The sequence below is a fragment of the Dicentrarchus labrax genome, unplaced genomic scaffold (assembly GCF_905237075.1).
Source record: "Dicentrarchus labrax unplaced genomic scaffold, dlabrax2021, whole genome shotgun sequence".
Lineage (NCBI taxonomy): Eukaryota > Metazoa > Chordata > Actinopteri > Moronidae > Dicentrarchus > Dicentrarchus labrax.
Genome location: NW_026136719.1, coordinates 1713336 through 1728177, shown reverse-complemented (window position 1 = coordinate 1728177; position 14842 = coordinate 1713336). Strand labels below are relative to the sequence as shown.

The 14842-nt window shown below is 41.6% G+C and overlaps 1 protein-coding gene across 11 annotated transcripts in view; it reads left to right on the top strand.

The window, feature by feature from the left end:
- Positions 1 to 14637, top strand: part of vps13c (vacuolar protein sorting 13 homolog C) — an 81696-nt gene extending 67059 nt beyond the window's left edge. For 8 of the 11 annotated variants that reach the window (XM_051378099.1, XM_051378094.1, XM_051378098.1 and 5 more), the window contains 13 exons: positions 750 to 863; positions 1041 to 1171; positions 1345 to 1426; positions 1939 to 2052; positions 2674 to 2749; positions 3669 to 3832; positions 3912 to 3957; positions 4619 to 4742; positions 7152 to 7266; positions 10435 to 10526; positions 10691 to 10814; positions 11151 to 11231; positions 14052 to 14637. In XM_051378099.1, coding sequence (XP_051234059.1) covers positions 750 to 863; positions 1041 to 1171; positions 1345 to 1426; positions 1939 to 2052; positions 2674 to 2749; positions 3669 to 3832; positions 3912 to 3957; positions 4619 to 4742; positions 7152 to 7266; positions 10435 to 10526; positions 10691 to 10814; positions 11151 to 11231; positions 14052 to 14153 — 1365 coding nt within the window. In that variant the 3' untranslated portion in view covers positions 14154 to 14637. Of the gene's footprint in view, positions 1 to 749; positions 864 to 1040; positions 1172 to 1344; positions 1427 to 1938; positions 2053 to 2673; positions 2750 to 3668; positions 3833 to 3911; positions 3958 to 4618; positions 4743 to 5624; positions 5678 to 5762; positions 6621 to 7151; positions 7267 to 8340; positions 8942 to 10434; positions 10527 to 10690; positions 10815 to 11150; positions 11232 to 14051 lie in introns of those variants that run through there. The other 3 variants (XM_051378095.1, XM_051378096.1, XM_051378097.1) reach the window with 3 other exon arrangements.
- Positions 14638 to 14842: the final 205 nt, after the last annotated feature.

Genomic DNA, 14842 nt, shown 5'->3' with positions numbered 1-14842 from the left:
TGCCCAGGTGGTCATAATGTTATGGCTGATGAGTGTATATAGTTTTCTTATATTTATATATTTATAGAAATACCCTTTATATTGCAGTAAAGGTCCCCGAATAGTTCCCTGTTTATCACCAGGAAGAGTGGTTTCACCTCATCCGCAACTGCTGCTTGAGTTCTGTTAGTGAAAGATTGTTGAACCGACTACAAGCATTGACATCTGGACTAACTGCTGATCATTGGTTTAAAAAAACAGTATGAAAGGCCTTGGATAGGTTGATGAATAGGGCTTTGTCAGTAGTATTTACAATGTAATTTATGATTGTACTGGACCAGATCTGAACCCAGATGGTTGGGGGGGTAAGAATATTATCAATTGATAGGAAAATGCACAATTACTGATTTACCAGTGAGTTTGGACAATGGTCGATAATTGTTTACCTCACTAGATTCCGTCCCTGTAAGTAAAATGTGTTGTTTTCCATACATTTGAAATAGTAAGAAGTCATAGATAAAAAATATGAGCTACTGTTTTTCAGTTAGTTGGTCCACCAGTGGTTTGTGTTTATGGTGAGGAAAGAGTTCAGTACTCTCATTCTGTAAATTCCCTGAAGAAGAAGAGAGGTTAGGTTTGCATTGGTAATGACCTGGTTTAACAGTCCGGACTGCTCTGATCTGAACTCTCTGCCTGAAGATCTGAGACATCTTTTGCATCACTTATTAACCCTGTATTTATTAATTCTAGCACTGCGTTTTGTGTTTCAGTCGCAGCTCATCGAGAAAGATCTTCAGCTGCTGCAGGCTGAGCTAATGGAGGCGTCGCTTACTGACACATCAGGTCTCAGCTTCTTCGAACATTTCCACATCTCACCTATCAAGGTGAGCAGATATACCGGCTCTGAACTTCTTCTTCTGACGCCCTTAAAACATCCAACCCGACTTTCTCCAAGTCAGTCAAATATTTCCAAATTCAAAAGACCAAATCCCCTCCGTCTCAGTCTGTGCTTGTTTTTATATTTTATATTTCAGCCTGTCTCTCTCTATTTTATATTTCAGCTCCATCTCAGTCTGTCTCTGGGTTCCAGCGGCGAGGACTCGGCTCAGGAGACGGCAGCCGTGCAGTCTCTCAACCTGCTGCTGAAAAGTGTTGGAGCCACTCTGACCGACGTCGACGACATCATCTTCAAGTGAGACACTTCCTGCTGCTCACAGTGTTGTTTGTGTTGTAGAGAGATGCATTGTGGGCCATCACATTTCTTACACACTGTGCAGCCCGGGAAGAGGAAACAATGGTTGCCTGTCCCTCAAAGTAGAAGTTGTCTTCCTGTGTTTGATGTTTGTCTCTCATCCTCTCTATCAGACTGGCATTCTTTGAGGTCAAGTACCAGTTTTACCGCAGAGAGAAGCTGATGTGGGCAGTGGTCCGACACTACACTGAACAGGTATTACAACAGTCCCACATGTGCCTAAACCTAGTGGTTCAGTTCTAGACTCTATAAACCATATTACTCTGCTGATGTGTGGGTCTGTGGTCTTTAAGGTGGACCAGCCTCAGTTGCCCCTTTTCCACCAGGGCAGTTTTAGGGCCAGTGCAGAGCCGGTGCCTAATCTCGAACCAGTTCTTCACTTTTGGGGGGGCTGGGGGCCCCTGGTGGCCAGTTAGCTAACTGAGGTGGTCTGGGACTTATTAACAACTTAAGTATGTAGTGTAAATGCTAATGAGTTGTGAGTCTGTGGTCTTGTAAGAACACAGAAACTGTCTGATTGGATCTGATTTGAGATCAGCAGCAGCTGTTTTTCGAACACACTGAACTAGAAACCACAACATCACCAGACTCCATTCAAAAAAAATCCCTCCCTTTAAGAGTTATTGAGTGAGGAGAAACACTGTCAACCACAGATTGTTGTTTGGGCCATCTCTAATGTAAGAACATCATGTTGTTTTTGGCTGCAGTTCCTGAAGCAGATGTATGTTTTGGTTCTGGGTCTGGATGTCCTGGGAAACCCATTTGGACTGATCCGGGGTCTCTCTGAGGGAGTGGAGGCCTTCTTCTATGAACCTTTCCAGGTAACACAACTGACTACACAGATCAAAACACAAGATCAAATACGCATTAGTAGTTTTGTCTAAGTGCCAATGATTATTAACGATAATTGTTATTTCTGTTTGAGATTGAGGGAAGCATACCAGCAAATACATGAAAAATAAAAATTGACTTAATATAAGATTTATAAAACGTTTGGCTGCTAACCATTAGCAATTTGTTGAGCTTAGTTTTCTCTCTAGTAAGTCTTTGTTGAAGAAAATGATGTGTAATGGAGAGAAAACTGTAAACTGAAAGGAAACAGTAGAGAGAAGTTAATGTGAGCTATTGGTTAGTCATAGCAACGAGTCACTATGTCACCAAGCTTCTGGCTGGATGAGTGAACGTCAGTTTGTGGACTGACTGCATCTTTAATCACAGTGAACTAGACCATAATGAGTTATGAGGAGAACTTTGGAACCAGAAAACATAACATTTCATTTTTACATGCATTTGCAACAAATATTCAACTACATTATTGATTTCAATCAGACAAACATCCAAATCTGCTTCATGACACATGCTGACCTGGACCGACTAAAGTCCTGGTTCAGGTCTTGGAAAGCCCTGCTTTAATAAAGTGGACTGCTGTGTGTGTCCATCAGGGGGCTGTTCAGGGTCCGGAGGAGTTTGCTGAAGGTTTTGTGATCGGAGTCCGCAGCCTGCTGGGTCACACTGTTGGTAAGAAACTCAGTTTATTTATTTATTTATTTATTTTCTATTTTAAATCTCTTTAAAACCTCTTTGGATTGTTGACACTTTAAATTGAACTCCAACTTCAGTGTGTTTTTCCAGGTGTTTCTAGGTGTTATGGAGTTCTACTGAATATGTTGTAAAGTTGTATAATGTGTTCACACCAAACACCTCATGTCACTCGTTCGTTCATTTGTGTTTTCTATTGTCCCTTTAATCTGTCTCACTGCAGCGGTATGAGCCCAAAATAAACAGATATTTCTGTGATTTAATGTCAAACGGATCAAAAGATGGTGATTTGTAAAAAGTCTGAATTCATACTTTGTCAGGTCGGTCTGCAAGACGACGAGTAAACAGCTTTCAAAATGCTTGTTTTCTAGATGGAGTTTGGTTAATCAGGGCTATGCTAACTTAGTTCATAGTAAAGTAAAAGTGACAGCTGGTAGTGACAGTAACAGTCCTTTTTGGCCACTCTGTATAAATATGAAGTAGTATCATGGAGCGCTGTGTGTACACAGACGCATACAAGTGGGAGGAGGCACCTCCATGTCTGTCTCTCTCTCTCTCTCTCTCTCTCACCCACCTAGAGCCGAGGGGTCTGTCCAAGGTTTTTGCCTTTTAAAAGGAAGTTTTTTCTTGCCCCCGTCGCCAAGTGCTTGCTCAATGTGGGAACTGTTGGGTCTCTGTAAATAATGTTATAAGGAGTTCGGTCTAGACCTGCTCTATTTGAAAAGTGTCCTGATCTGTTATGAATTGGAACTATACAAATAAAACTGAATTGAAATAAATTGAATCGTGAGTCAGGAGGAGTTACAGTAGAGGGATTTTATATTGGTGGAGGACCCCTTTATTGTCTAATCACAGATCAACGAGTCAGTGTTATCAGCTGACTGTTGGTTTCCTGCAGGTGGCGCTGCAGGTATGGTCTCCAGGATCACAGGTTCTGTGGGTAAAGGTCTGGCAGCCATCACTATGGATAAAGAGTACCAACAGAAACGACGGGAGGAGATGAACCGACCCCCCAAAGACTTCGGAGAGAGTCTAGCTAAAGGAGGGAAAGGACTGTTGAAGGTACAGAGATTCTGAAAACACTCTATCAGCTGATGTGAGGTCAGTAGATGAAGGTCAGTAACTGTCAGTGTCTCTGCAGGGAGTGGTGGGCGGAGTTACAGGCATCGTCACCAAACCTGTGGAGGGTAAGCATTGGTAGTACAAGTACACAAATACAGCATTATCTATCAGAGTGTCAGCTTTCTATATAAGATTCTTTTAAAAACAATACATGACAGGTTTTATTAAAAGCACACCCAATTTAATTGCCCAATTGATTTATTGTACAGTATTTATTAGTGAAGAGCAGTGAAATAAACAACAGAGCTTCTATATTTATTTCTTCTATTTATAAGAGCTGATAGAAGTATAACGGCAGTAGATCTGTAGTAGAACCGCAGTAGAACCGCAATAAATCTACAGTAGATCTGCAGTAGAACTGCAATAGATCTGCAGTAGAACCACAGAACCGCAATAAATCTGCAGTAGATCTGCAGTAGAACCGCGATAGATCTGCAGTAGAACCGCAGTAGAACCACAATAGGTCTGAAATAGATCTGCAGTAGAACCGCAATGGATCTGCAATTGAACTGCAGTAGAACCACAACAGAACCACAATAGATCTGCAGTAGAACTGCAATAGGTCTGAAATAGATCTGCTGTAGAACCGCAATGGAGCTGCAGTAGATCTGCAATAGAACTGCAATAGAACCACAGTTGATCTGCAGTAGAACCACAGTTGAACCACAGTTGATCTGCAGTAGATCTGCAGTTGAATAAATGTTGATTAGAAATGTGTGTGTGCAGGGGCGAAGAAGGAGGGAGCAGCCGGGTTCTTTAAGGGCATTGGAAAAGGTTTGGTGGGCGTGGTGGCGCGGCCAACTGGGGGCATCGTGGACATGGCCAGCAGCACCTTCCAGGGCATCCAGAGGTACACAAGCCTTCATTAAACCTTCACAACATGTTTTTATTTACTCGTAGTTTGTTTCTAAAGAACGTCCTGTGTCGTCTGTGTGCTGTCTCCTCTGTTCTTCTTCTTGTCTGCTCACTAATTTTTACATTTTCTGCTTTTTTTTTCTGTCTCGTGTTGTTGTTTCCTGGAGTTTTTTTCTCTTTTTCTTGTTTTCATGTGTGAGTATTTGACGTTGAACACGTTAAAGCTGAGCTCCTTCATCGGTCTCCTCAGTGCCTGTTTGAATGCGATCTTTCATTGTGGCCAGAGATAAGCGCTTTAATCCGATCAGACCCGATGAAGGAGATGAGCTTCAGTTGTGTGTTTTTGCATGTTGTTGTCGTCCTGCAGCAGAGGGAGGGTAAGTCGCTGCATCGTGTCTGAACTTGTTCATGCTCACATACTCTGTCACTCTAACACTGCTAGTAGCCCTGCCCCTCTGTAAGCCCCGCCCCCTCAGCTTGTTACAGCATTGTGAGTCAAGAGTCCATGCCCCTGAGGAGAGTTACCTGTCCTGCAGGTCCGGGGTACAGGATTTTTTTTCCACCCGGCTGCTTGTTAATCCAGTTATAGGATCTGATGTGAACGCAGCTCAGACTAGCAGTTTTCTCTTCAGAAAACAGTGAAAACTTTTTTCATTCACTTGAATCAAATCTGATTTCAGACAAAGTTTCAGTTGACTAACATCTGAAGCCATGGGCTCCTTAGTGAGTCTCAGATGTGTTCGTGTTGTTTTACATCTCGCTAATGAATACAGACAAGAAGTATTCAGTAAACTGAAAAACTGTAGTTTTGACTCAGCACAATAGTGCTGTGTATACTGAACTGTAATATCTGTCTCTGTTCCATTTATACTTGCAGTACATTTCAGTACCTTTACTTTTATCAAGTCAACCAATCACCCTAAAGTTCAGGTACGCAGTGTTGATGTTACCCATAATCCCCTGCTCCGTGTAGATCCACAGAGACATTTACGTGAGTTTTTCGTTCTCTCCTCAGGGATTGGCTGACTGAATGATCACATGGTTCTGCCAGGCTGAGTTTGGCAACTTTTTGGTTAACGTAGCAATTCTGAGAAATACTAACAGCCACACTGTTTGTTTGTTTGTAACCTAAAGCTACATCTTAGAGAAAACTAACTCCTTTTAAATATTTGTTACTACTACAAAACTACCTGTAAATACTGTTCTGTTCAAATCAATTCAATTACATTTTATTTGTATAGCGCCAATTCATAACAAAAGTTATCTCAGGACATTTTTCAAATAGAGCAGGTCTAGACCGAACTCCTTATAAAATTAACAAATACAAGGAAATGCTACTAATAATACGTGCAAGTACATTTAACAAAGAAATCTAGTTACTCATAAATACTTGGAAATACATGAAAATATCTAGAAATATTAGCAGTAAATACTAGTAAGTACATGCAAATGCAAATTCTGCTACACGCTTTTAGGGTGTACAATATCTGTGAACAATAGTCAGTACTATAGAATTCATGTCAGTACATTTAAATGGGAGTAAATATTTGGTGGTACTTGAAAATCCATGTAAATACTAGTAAGTACATGCAAATATAAATATTAATAAATACATGTAAGTAGTAGGCCTAATACATATTAGTGAAGGCGTTTAAGTGCTTAAATGTGTACATTTGTATAAATACGAGTAAATACTTGGACACATAAATAGTCAATATGTCTAACTATTTGTTGTGTAAATACTTAGTGTCTTATTCTGCTAGTTTCATGAAAACATTGTTTGATTTTATTTTATTAGAGCTTTAACAGAATTAAACCTTTATTTCTTTATATATTTAATGAGTCAAATCAAACTGAAAACATTTAAACATATGTCACCTCGATAATCTGCTCCTGTTCCTGAAACATTTCTCAACTGTCTCAGTGATTCTCATCCTCCTCCTCCTCTTCTGTATGGAGGATCCATCTGTCATGTGACACATCAGTCAGTTCATGATAACCTGTTAAACGTTACTATTTCATGCTGTCACTGTAGAGGTCATGAAAGGTGAGATATCCCACCCTGACAGAAGTACCTAACAGCATCGTGTGCACTGAACGTAAACCTGCTTCCGACATCAGCTCACCTCTTTAAAACTCTTCTGATCAGCTTCTTCATGTTTCAGTTCAACTTTATATGTGTAGTTCATGAGCTTCAGCAGAGCGTCAGCTCAATTAATTTTTTTAAGTAGATTTGGACTTTGATATGATCGTTGGGTACACAGCAATCATTTACTGTCACTCAGGTGGATGTTGCGTGTTTTATTGTTGTTTAAATGGACAATTTAACATCTGGCCAAGGGACATCAGTTCAAAAATCTGCCTTTAGACCGTGTGTGTGTGTGTGTGTGTGTTGTGATGTCAGAGCGGCGGAGTCGACAGAGGAAGTGACCAAACTGCGGCCTGTGCGTCTGATCAGGGAGGACGGGATCATTCGACCGTATGACCTGACGGAGTCGCAGGGTTTCGACCTCTTCCAGGTTTGAACACTTTTTGTTTCTACAACAACATGATGTCACTTCCTAAGACCACACAGGTCTCTCACTCTGCTTCGGTCAGGTGCTCAGTTAAAAAGTACTGCATTGTCTGTGTTTCACAGACAGAAAAAAGAGTAGGCAAAACACAAGACACTCCAAAGATTAAAAACATCAACAGTATTCATTCATGTGTTCATCTTTTGGTTGAATATTATTTACAATGAGAAGCACAAAACAGTAAAATAAAAACTTGTTTTCTCAGTGGTCCTGACCCCAAATCATATCAACAAAACAGGCTCCTGATCCTCTAATATGATACAAACCCCACTCTTCAAATAAACACTCCACAGCAGTCGGGTCTGGTTACAGTAGTCTGGTACAGTAGTCTGGTACAGTATTCGGGTCCGGTAGTCGGGTACAGTAGTCAGGTACTGTAGTCTGGTTACAGTAGTCTGGGTACTGTAGTCAGGTACTGTAGTCTGGTTACAGTAGTCTGGGTACTGTAGTCTGGTTACAGTAGTCTGGGTACTGTAGTCGGGTACAGTAGTCAGGTACTGTAGTCTGGTTACAGTAGTCTGGGTACTGTAGTCTGGGTACTGTAGTCTGGTCACAGTAGGGCGGCTGTGGTGCAGAGGAAGAGCGGGTCGTCCCCCAATCGGAAAGTTGTTGGTTCGATCCCCGGCTCCTGGTGCCACATGTTGAAGTATCCTTGAGCAAGATACTTAACCCCGAATAGCTCCCGATGCGAATGTGTATGAATGAGTTAGTTTCTGTTCGATGGGCTTTACCATCACTGAGTGAATGTGTGTGAAAGGGTGAATGTGCGAGAGTAAAAGCGCTTTGAGTGGTCGGAACACTAGAAAGGTACAGGTCCGTTTACCATCCATTTACAATTTACAGTAGTCTGGTACAGTAGTCTGGGTACAGTGGTCTGGTACAGTAGTAAAAATTCAAAAGTCTGTAATTTCTTTTTTCAAACTGAGTAAAAACTTTTGTGGATTCTGTTTATTTCTGCTTCTAACCAGTTTCTTCTTCTTCTTCTTCTTCTTCTTCTTCTTTTGTTTGTGTCACATGCAGCCTGATGAGGAATGAACAGGGTTTGGGTTAAACAACTGTATCATTCCAGTGCTTTTAAAGAACTTTATTCATTCCGTCTCAGACAAGTTTCATGTTGAATGATTAATTTTCTCATCCTGTAAATGTTCTACAATAATCAATAAATATTGTGCTGCTGAGTTATTTCAGGTTTCTATGCATGCCAAAACTAATCTCTTTCTCTCATACCTCAGACATTTTAACACACTGTTAATTTTTTTAGAATAAACATTTCTGCTCTTTATTTCTGAAATAATAAAACAGTAACCATTTATAAATAATAGTTTATATATATATTTTGGTTATAATCATTGAGAACTTAATTATCCAAAATAAGAATCAGGGCTATGCTAATGATGTAGCATCACCTTTGAATTCATTCTGAACTTGTATAAGCATATATATTAAAATGTTCTGTCTTTGTGATGATATATATTCCTCGTATAATTCAGTCTCAACTGAAATTATGCCCCAGCATGACCTCTCACTCATGTTTAATTTCAAATCTCTGTGTTTGTGAGCTGAGCACTCAGTGTGACATCTGTAAACCTGAACGTTAATAAAACTACACTCCTTATTGTCACTTTTCTTTTCTGAGGTCTGCAAACTTCATCAATAAAATCCGTAAAGATACAGTGTATTCTGATCAATATCATCCATAAAGATACAGTGTATTCTGATCAATATCATCCATAAAGATAGTGTATACTGATCAATATCATCCATAAAGATAGTGTATTCTGATCAATAATCCATAAAGATACAGTGTATTCTGATCAATATCATCCATAAAGATACAGTGTATTCTGATCAATATCATCCATAAAGATAGTGTATACTGATCAATATCATCCATAAAGATAGTGTATTCTGATCAATAATCCATAAAGATACAGTGTATTCTGATCAATATCATCCATAAAGATACAGTGTATACTGATCAATATCATCCATAAAGATAGTGTATACTGATCAATATCATCCATAAAGATAGTGTATTCTGATCAATAATCCATAAAGATACAGTGTATTCTGATCAATAATCCATAAAGATACAGTGTATTCTGATCAATAATCCATAAAGATACAGTGTATTCTGATCAATAATCCATAAATGAACCAAATGAACACAGACTCATATCGCTGTTCATTCACCGTCTGTGTGTGTGAGTGATGCTGCTGTTACCATAGTAACTACTGGTTCTCTGCTTCCTGTCTGCTGCTGGAGAGGGACTGCTCTCATTGGCTGTAGCTCGTTGTGATATTGATCCTGATAGATTTGTTTCTGGTGTCTGCGAGGCATCAGCCAGTTCTCTGATCATGTGTTCACAGTTCACACATAGCAATTGCCCTCACAGAGCAAGCGCTGGTTTGGCTCAGATCTGAAGGCGTTTGTCTGCAAGCTCTAATGACAGTTGGCGAATGGAAAACCAGGGTTGAAATCATGTAGTCTTAACTCTGCTTAAATTATACACAATGTTCTCCTGGTTATTTGGTTTATTAACATTTTTATTAATTGAATATTGCTCTCACTCCCAACTCCCTAAATACTGCCACATGGTCAGTGGCCCTATGCTTCAAATATAATGCTGTAGGTTCCACTCTAGTTTTGATGCGCCGTTGAAGTGAGGTGACGTAGTATAAAGAGCGAGAAAGTCTGTGGATGGAGGCTCAAACAAACACAGGACTTTAACCAGGAGACTGCTGTTGGACTCATTTGAAGTTACATTGGTAAGTGAAATTGTATAACGGTCTTAAAGGTCAGACCAAAGATCAAACATGAGGCGCATTGAAAAGTGGAGCCAGTCTGCAACATTATGAAACTCTTCTAGTTTCCACCATATTTAATGATAACATAGCTTAATATATTCATACATAATATTGGATGTAATGAAATGTTTGATTGTATGGAAACATCCGGACTGCCTCATGATAGAAAGAGAGAACAGAGGTAATTTATCGGTGATCAGTAATCTGTGATCAGTAATCTGTGATCAGTGATCAATCACGCAGCTTGGGCTGAGAACTCTTTGACAATGAATCCAGGTCGAACGTGGACTGTGTTTGTGTTTGCAGCGTTCAGAGATCAAACAGCTGGAAGGCGAAGTGTTCAGAGACCACTGTCAGTACCCTGGACACCGAAAGACTAACATCATCGTCACCAACAGGTACAGACCTCTAGAGACCCCCGCAGATCCCCACAGACCACACAATCCCCAGAGAAATCCAGAGACACCCCTACTGTTTTTACTGCTGTGAATGCATTTTCTGTTGTTGTTGTTTACAGAATTGTTTGTTGCTGTTGTTTACAGTATTGTTTGTTCCTCCGTAGGAGGGTTCTATGTGTGAAGGAGCTGGACTTTGTGGGTCATTTCAGCAGAGAGTGGGAGTGTTTGTTTGAGAACTTCTACAGACCTCCAACTGTGAGCGGTTCTGAACTCAAGATCTACTGCAAGGTACACGTCAAACATCCAGAGCCTGGGCGCCCGGTTAGCTCAGTCGGTAGAGCTGGCAACCCATATACGGAGTTGCTGCAGCGGCCTGGGTTCAAATCCTACCTGCGGCCCCTTGCTGCGTGTCATCCCCTCTCTCTCTACCCACCTTTCCTGTCTATCTTCGGCTGTCCCTATCTAATAAAGGCATGAAAAAGGCCCAAAAAAAAACTTTAACTTTAAAAACATCCAGAGCGTAAAGGACAGCTGTCTCTGTTCTCTCTGTCTTTGTCGTCTCTCTGTCCTCTTTCTACTGTCTCTGCTTTCTAATCTAACAAAACTACTCTGTCTGTCTGTCAGGAACAGCAGAAGTTGAAGTTGAAGAGAGACAGTCAGGATCCAGTGAGAAGTCTTCAGCTCAGAGACACAAACATTGCTCAGGTACACACTCTGTGTGTGTATGTGTGTGTGTGTGTGTGTGTGGATGTAGATTCAGATTCATTCTTTATTGTCCTCAGTGGAGGAAATTTGTTTTCACAGTCTGTACAAAGAGCACCTTCAGCATGAGTACACATATACAGACAATATACACATATCTACACATATAACACAGGCGTGACATCGTTAACTTGTCTGTGAGTTTAACGCTCTTATAGCGCAGGGTACAAAACTTTTTCCAAAGCTTGCCTTTTTGTAGAGCAGCTGTCTGTATCTACGGCCAGATGGGTGAAGGGTGAAGCATGAGTTAGGAGGGTGGCTGGGATTGTGTACTATGGTAGTTGCTCTACGAGCAGTGGCAGTATTAATAAGGGCTGGTAGGTTGGGAGTGGGAAGACCTATTATTTTGGAGGAAGTGTTAGTGATTTTAAGAAACTTATTCCTGTTGGTGAAGTAGCAGGTAGCACAGTACAAGAGGATGGGTTCAATGATATGACGGTACAGGAGAAGCAGTAGGTGTAGTTTGACTGAGAGAGTCCTGAGTTTACGTATGACAAAAAGTCTTTGTTGACAGCGTCTGTGGATGTCTGTGATGTGGTGATCAAAACTCAGTTTATTGTCTGTAGTGATGCCAAGGTACCTGAAGCTGTCAACAATTTCTACTGGTTGGCTGTTTATGGAGATGGGGCAGTGAGGGGTGGAGAGTTTACGGCGTGTGTCCAGGATGAGTTTCTTTGTCTTGGTGACGTTGAGGAGAAGGTGACTGTCTTGACACCATTGGGTGAAGTGGGCAATGGATTGGTGATATGCTGTAACTGATTCTGTGTTACAGAGGAGGGCGAGTATGGCTGTGTCATCAGAGTATTTGAAGTATTTTGTAATGGGAGAGGGGCTAAGGCAGTCATTGGTGTACAGAGTGTAGAGAATGGGGCTGAGGACGCAGCCCTGGGGTGCTCCAGTGTTGACAGTAATGGTGGTGGATGTGGTGCTTCCCACCCTCACTGCCCGTGGTCTGTCACTGAGGAAATTATGGATCCAGCGAATGAGGAGTGGTGGCACATGGAGGTGGTGGAGTTTAGTTATCATGATGTGACGTTGAATTGTGTTGAAGGCAGAGCTAAAGTCTACAAAGAGAATCCTGGCATAATGGCCAGGAGTCCAGATGTTGAAGTAGAGTGTGAAGGAGGCATGCTACAGCGTCCTCTGTTCCTCTTTTGGCCTTGTAGGCAAACTGATAGGGGTCCAGCTGTGGACAGACAGCCGGAAGGATGGTGTTCAGTACCAGTTTCCCAAGACATTTTACTATTATGGAGGTGAGTGCTACTGGTCTGTAATGATTCACTTCAGAGGGGCGGGGTTTCTTGGGGACACGGATGATGGTGGCTGTTTTCCAGAGGCTGGGGACAGTTGCAGTTAGTAGTGATTCATTGAAAAGTGAGTGCAGAACAGGAGAGAGTTCCAAGGCACAGTTCTTGAGCAGCCTTCCAGTGATCCCATCAGGCCCAGGGGCCTTGCCAGTTTTGCACCTCCTGAGCTGCTGGTGGACGTCTTCCACTGTAGGGAAGACGAAGTGTGGCTGCTCGGGGTTGGGTAGGCTCCCGAGCAATCTTTCACACTCAGTGATGAAGTTCATGTTGTCAGACCTGGCATAAAAGTTGTTTAGGTCTCTGGTGAATGAGTTGGGGAATGAATGGGTGCAGGGGTACTAGCTTTTGACGTGGTGCCAGTTAGTGTTTTGACTTTCTGGAATGCCTGTCTGGTTTTCATGCTGTTCCTATTTGTCCTTGTATGCTAGTTTAGCCTTTTGCATTTCTTTTTTCCCGGAGCGGTTAATGTCTCTGAATGAGAGCCAGTCTTTGCGTTGGAATGCCTGTTGTTTCTCCTTGAGTTTAAGTTTTATTTGGTGGGTCATCCATGGTATTTGCTCAGCATAGTATGGACATTCTGGGCTGCTAGCACAGCTGCCGTATTGGTGTTCACGCCGGGCGGGATATAAAAACAGCCGATGACCACCGTGGGAAATTCCTGAGGGAGGTAGTAGGGGCGAAGCGAAAGAGTCAGCATTTCAATGTCAGGTGTGCAGACCCTATTGTGGATCTTGATGTTATTGCACCACCGGTTGTTAATATAGACACAGACCCCTCTGCCCCTCTCCTTACCGGAATCACTTGTCCAGTCCGCTCTGATGATGGTGAAATTGTCCAGGCTAACCTCTTCATCTGGAACAGAGTCGTTCAGCCACGTCTCGGACAGCACGATGATACAGGCCTCCCGAAAGGATTTCTCCACTCGGCATCTGGTATGTAGGATGTCCATCTTATTCCGGAGGGATTGCACATTTGCCATCACAACTGAGGGAAGTGGGGGATTGAAAGAGCGCCTCTGTAACCTGGTGCGTACCCCTCCTCGCCTTCCTTGTTTTCTCGGCTTGTGTAGGATGTCAGCTGGGATTACATCCGATGGTTTTAGGCCCAGAGTGATGGAGCCTCGGAGAGCGAGAATATGATGGTGAATAGACTCACAGAAGATGTAGACTCGAGGATAAACAAACAAAGACGTGACTTGACAGACGCGCATTGGTATCTCGACGTGGAGTGTACAGACTGTGTTGTCGCAGCAGAGCATGCGCCAAACCAAGCGTTTGTAGTGTGCAAGTGTGTAGGTGTGTGTGTGTGTGTGTCTCATTGTCTACTTGCCCTTATTTTCCCACTGGAGCGCGTTGTGGTCGTGCCTGGTGGGTTTTAGACATAAGCGTGTGTGTTTATTTACTTCCTGTCTTTGTGTGTGGCCCCTCCCTCACCTGGTTACCATGGTTACCTACAGAAGCTGCAGGCGGCAATATCAGCCGCTGAGGTGGCGCAGCAGCAACGTCGCATGGCGAGACAGAAGTCCCAGCGCTTCCTGAAACCGAACAACAAACAGTGAGGTCACTTCCTGTCAACAGCTTTTATTTTCAGTTACATTTTATTTTGAAGGGTTATTATTATTGTTTCTGTGAATGTTTGGTATTATTTTGGTAAATTATATTTTGTGTATTTAGTGAAACAGAAATGAAAAAATAAACTTACGGTAACACAAACACCTGTTCAGGTGGACCCGTCCAAAGAGCTGACTCAGCAGGGTTGAATGTAGTCATGATGCTGCAAGGTATTCTTGGTAAAGTTGCTTAAATTCTGAAACAAACAACAACTTCCTGTTGCTAAGAAATGAAAACTGGGCCGCCTTATTATTTTTTAAATCAATCACTAAATCAACAGAGAGGTTTTGATTTTATTTTGAAATTCCTTGTTGTTTTCCTGCACTGTCACATAAAAACAACGCATTGCACTAAACCAATATTGGCAATAATCAATGTTTGCTATATTAATAATATTAATAATGAGAATAAAAACATCAGAATGTCCCTTTATCTTTTTGTCCTTTTTTTCCCGATATGAACATTTTTACATGTTTACATTGCTATTTTTATTATCCATTTTTATTTTCATGTTGATATTTGTGACCGAAAATAAAGATTTAATGACTTCTGCTGTTATTTATCTGATTTATTGATGAGCTGATTGGATGTTAGATTGTGTTGTTGAGACTGAAAATACTTCATTAAAAAGGTTATA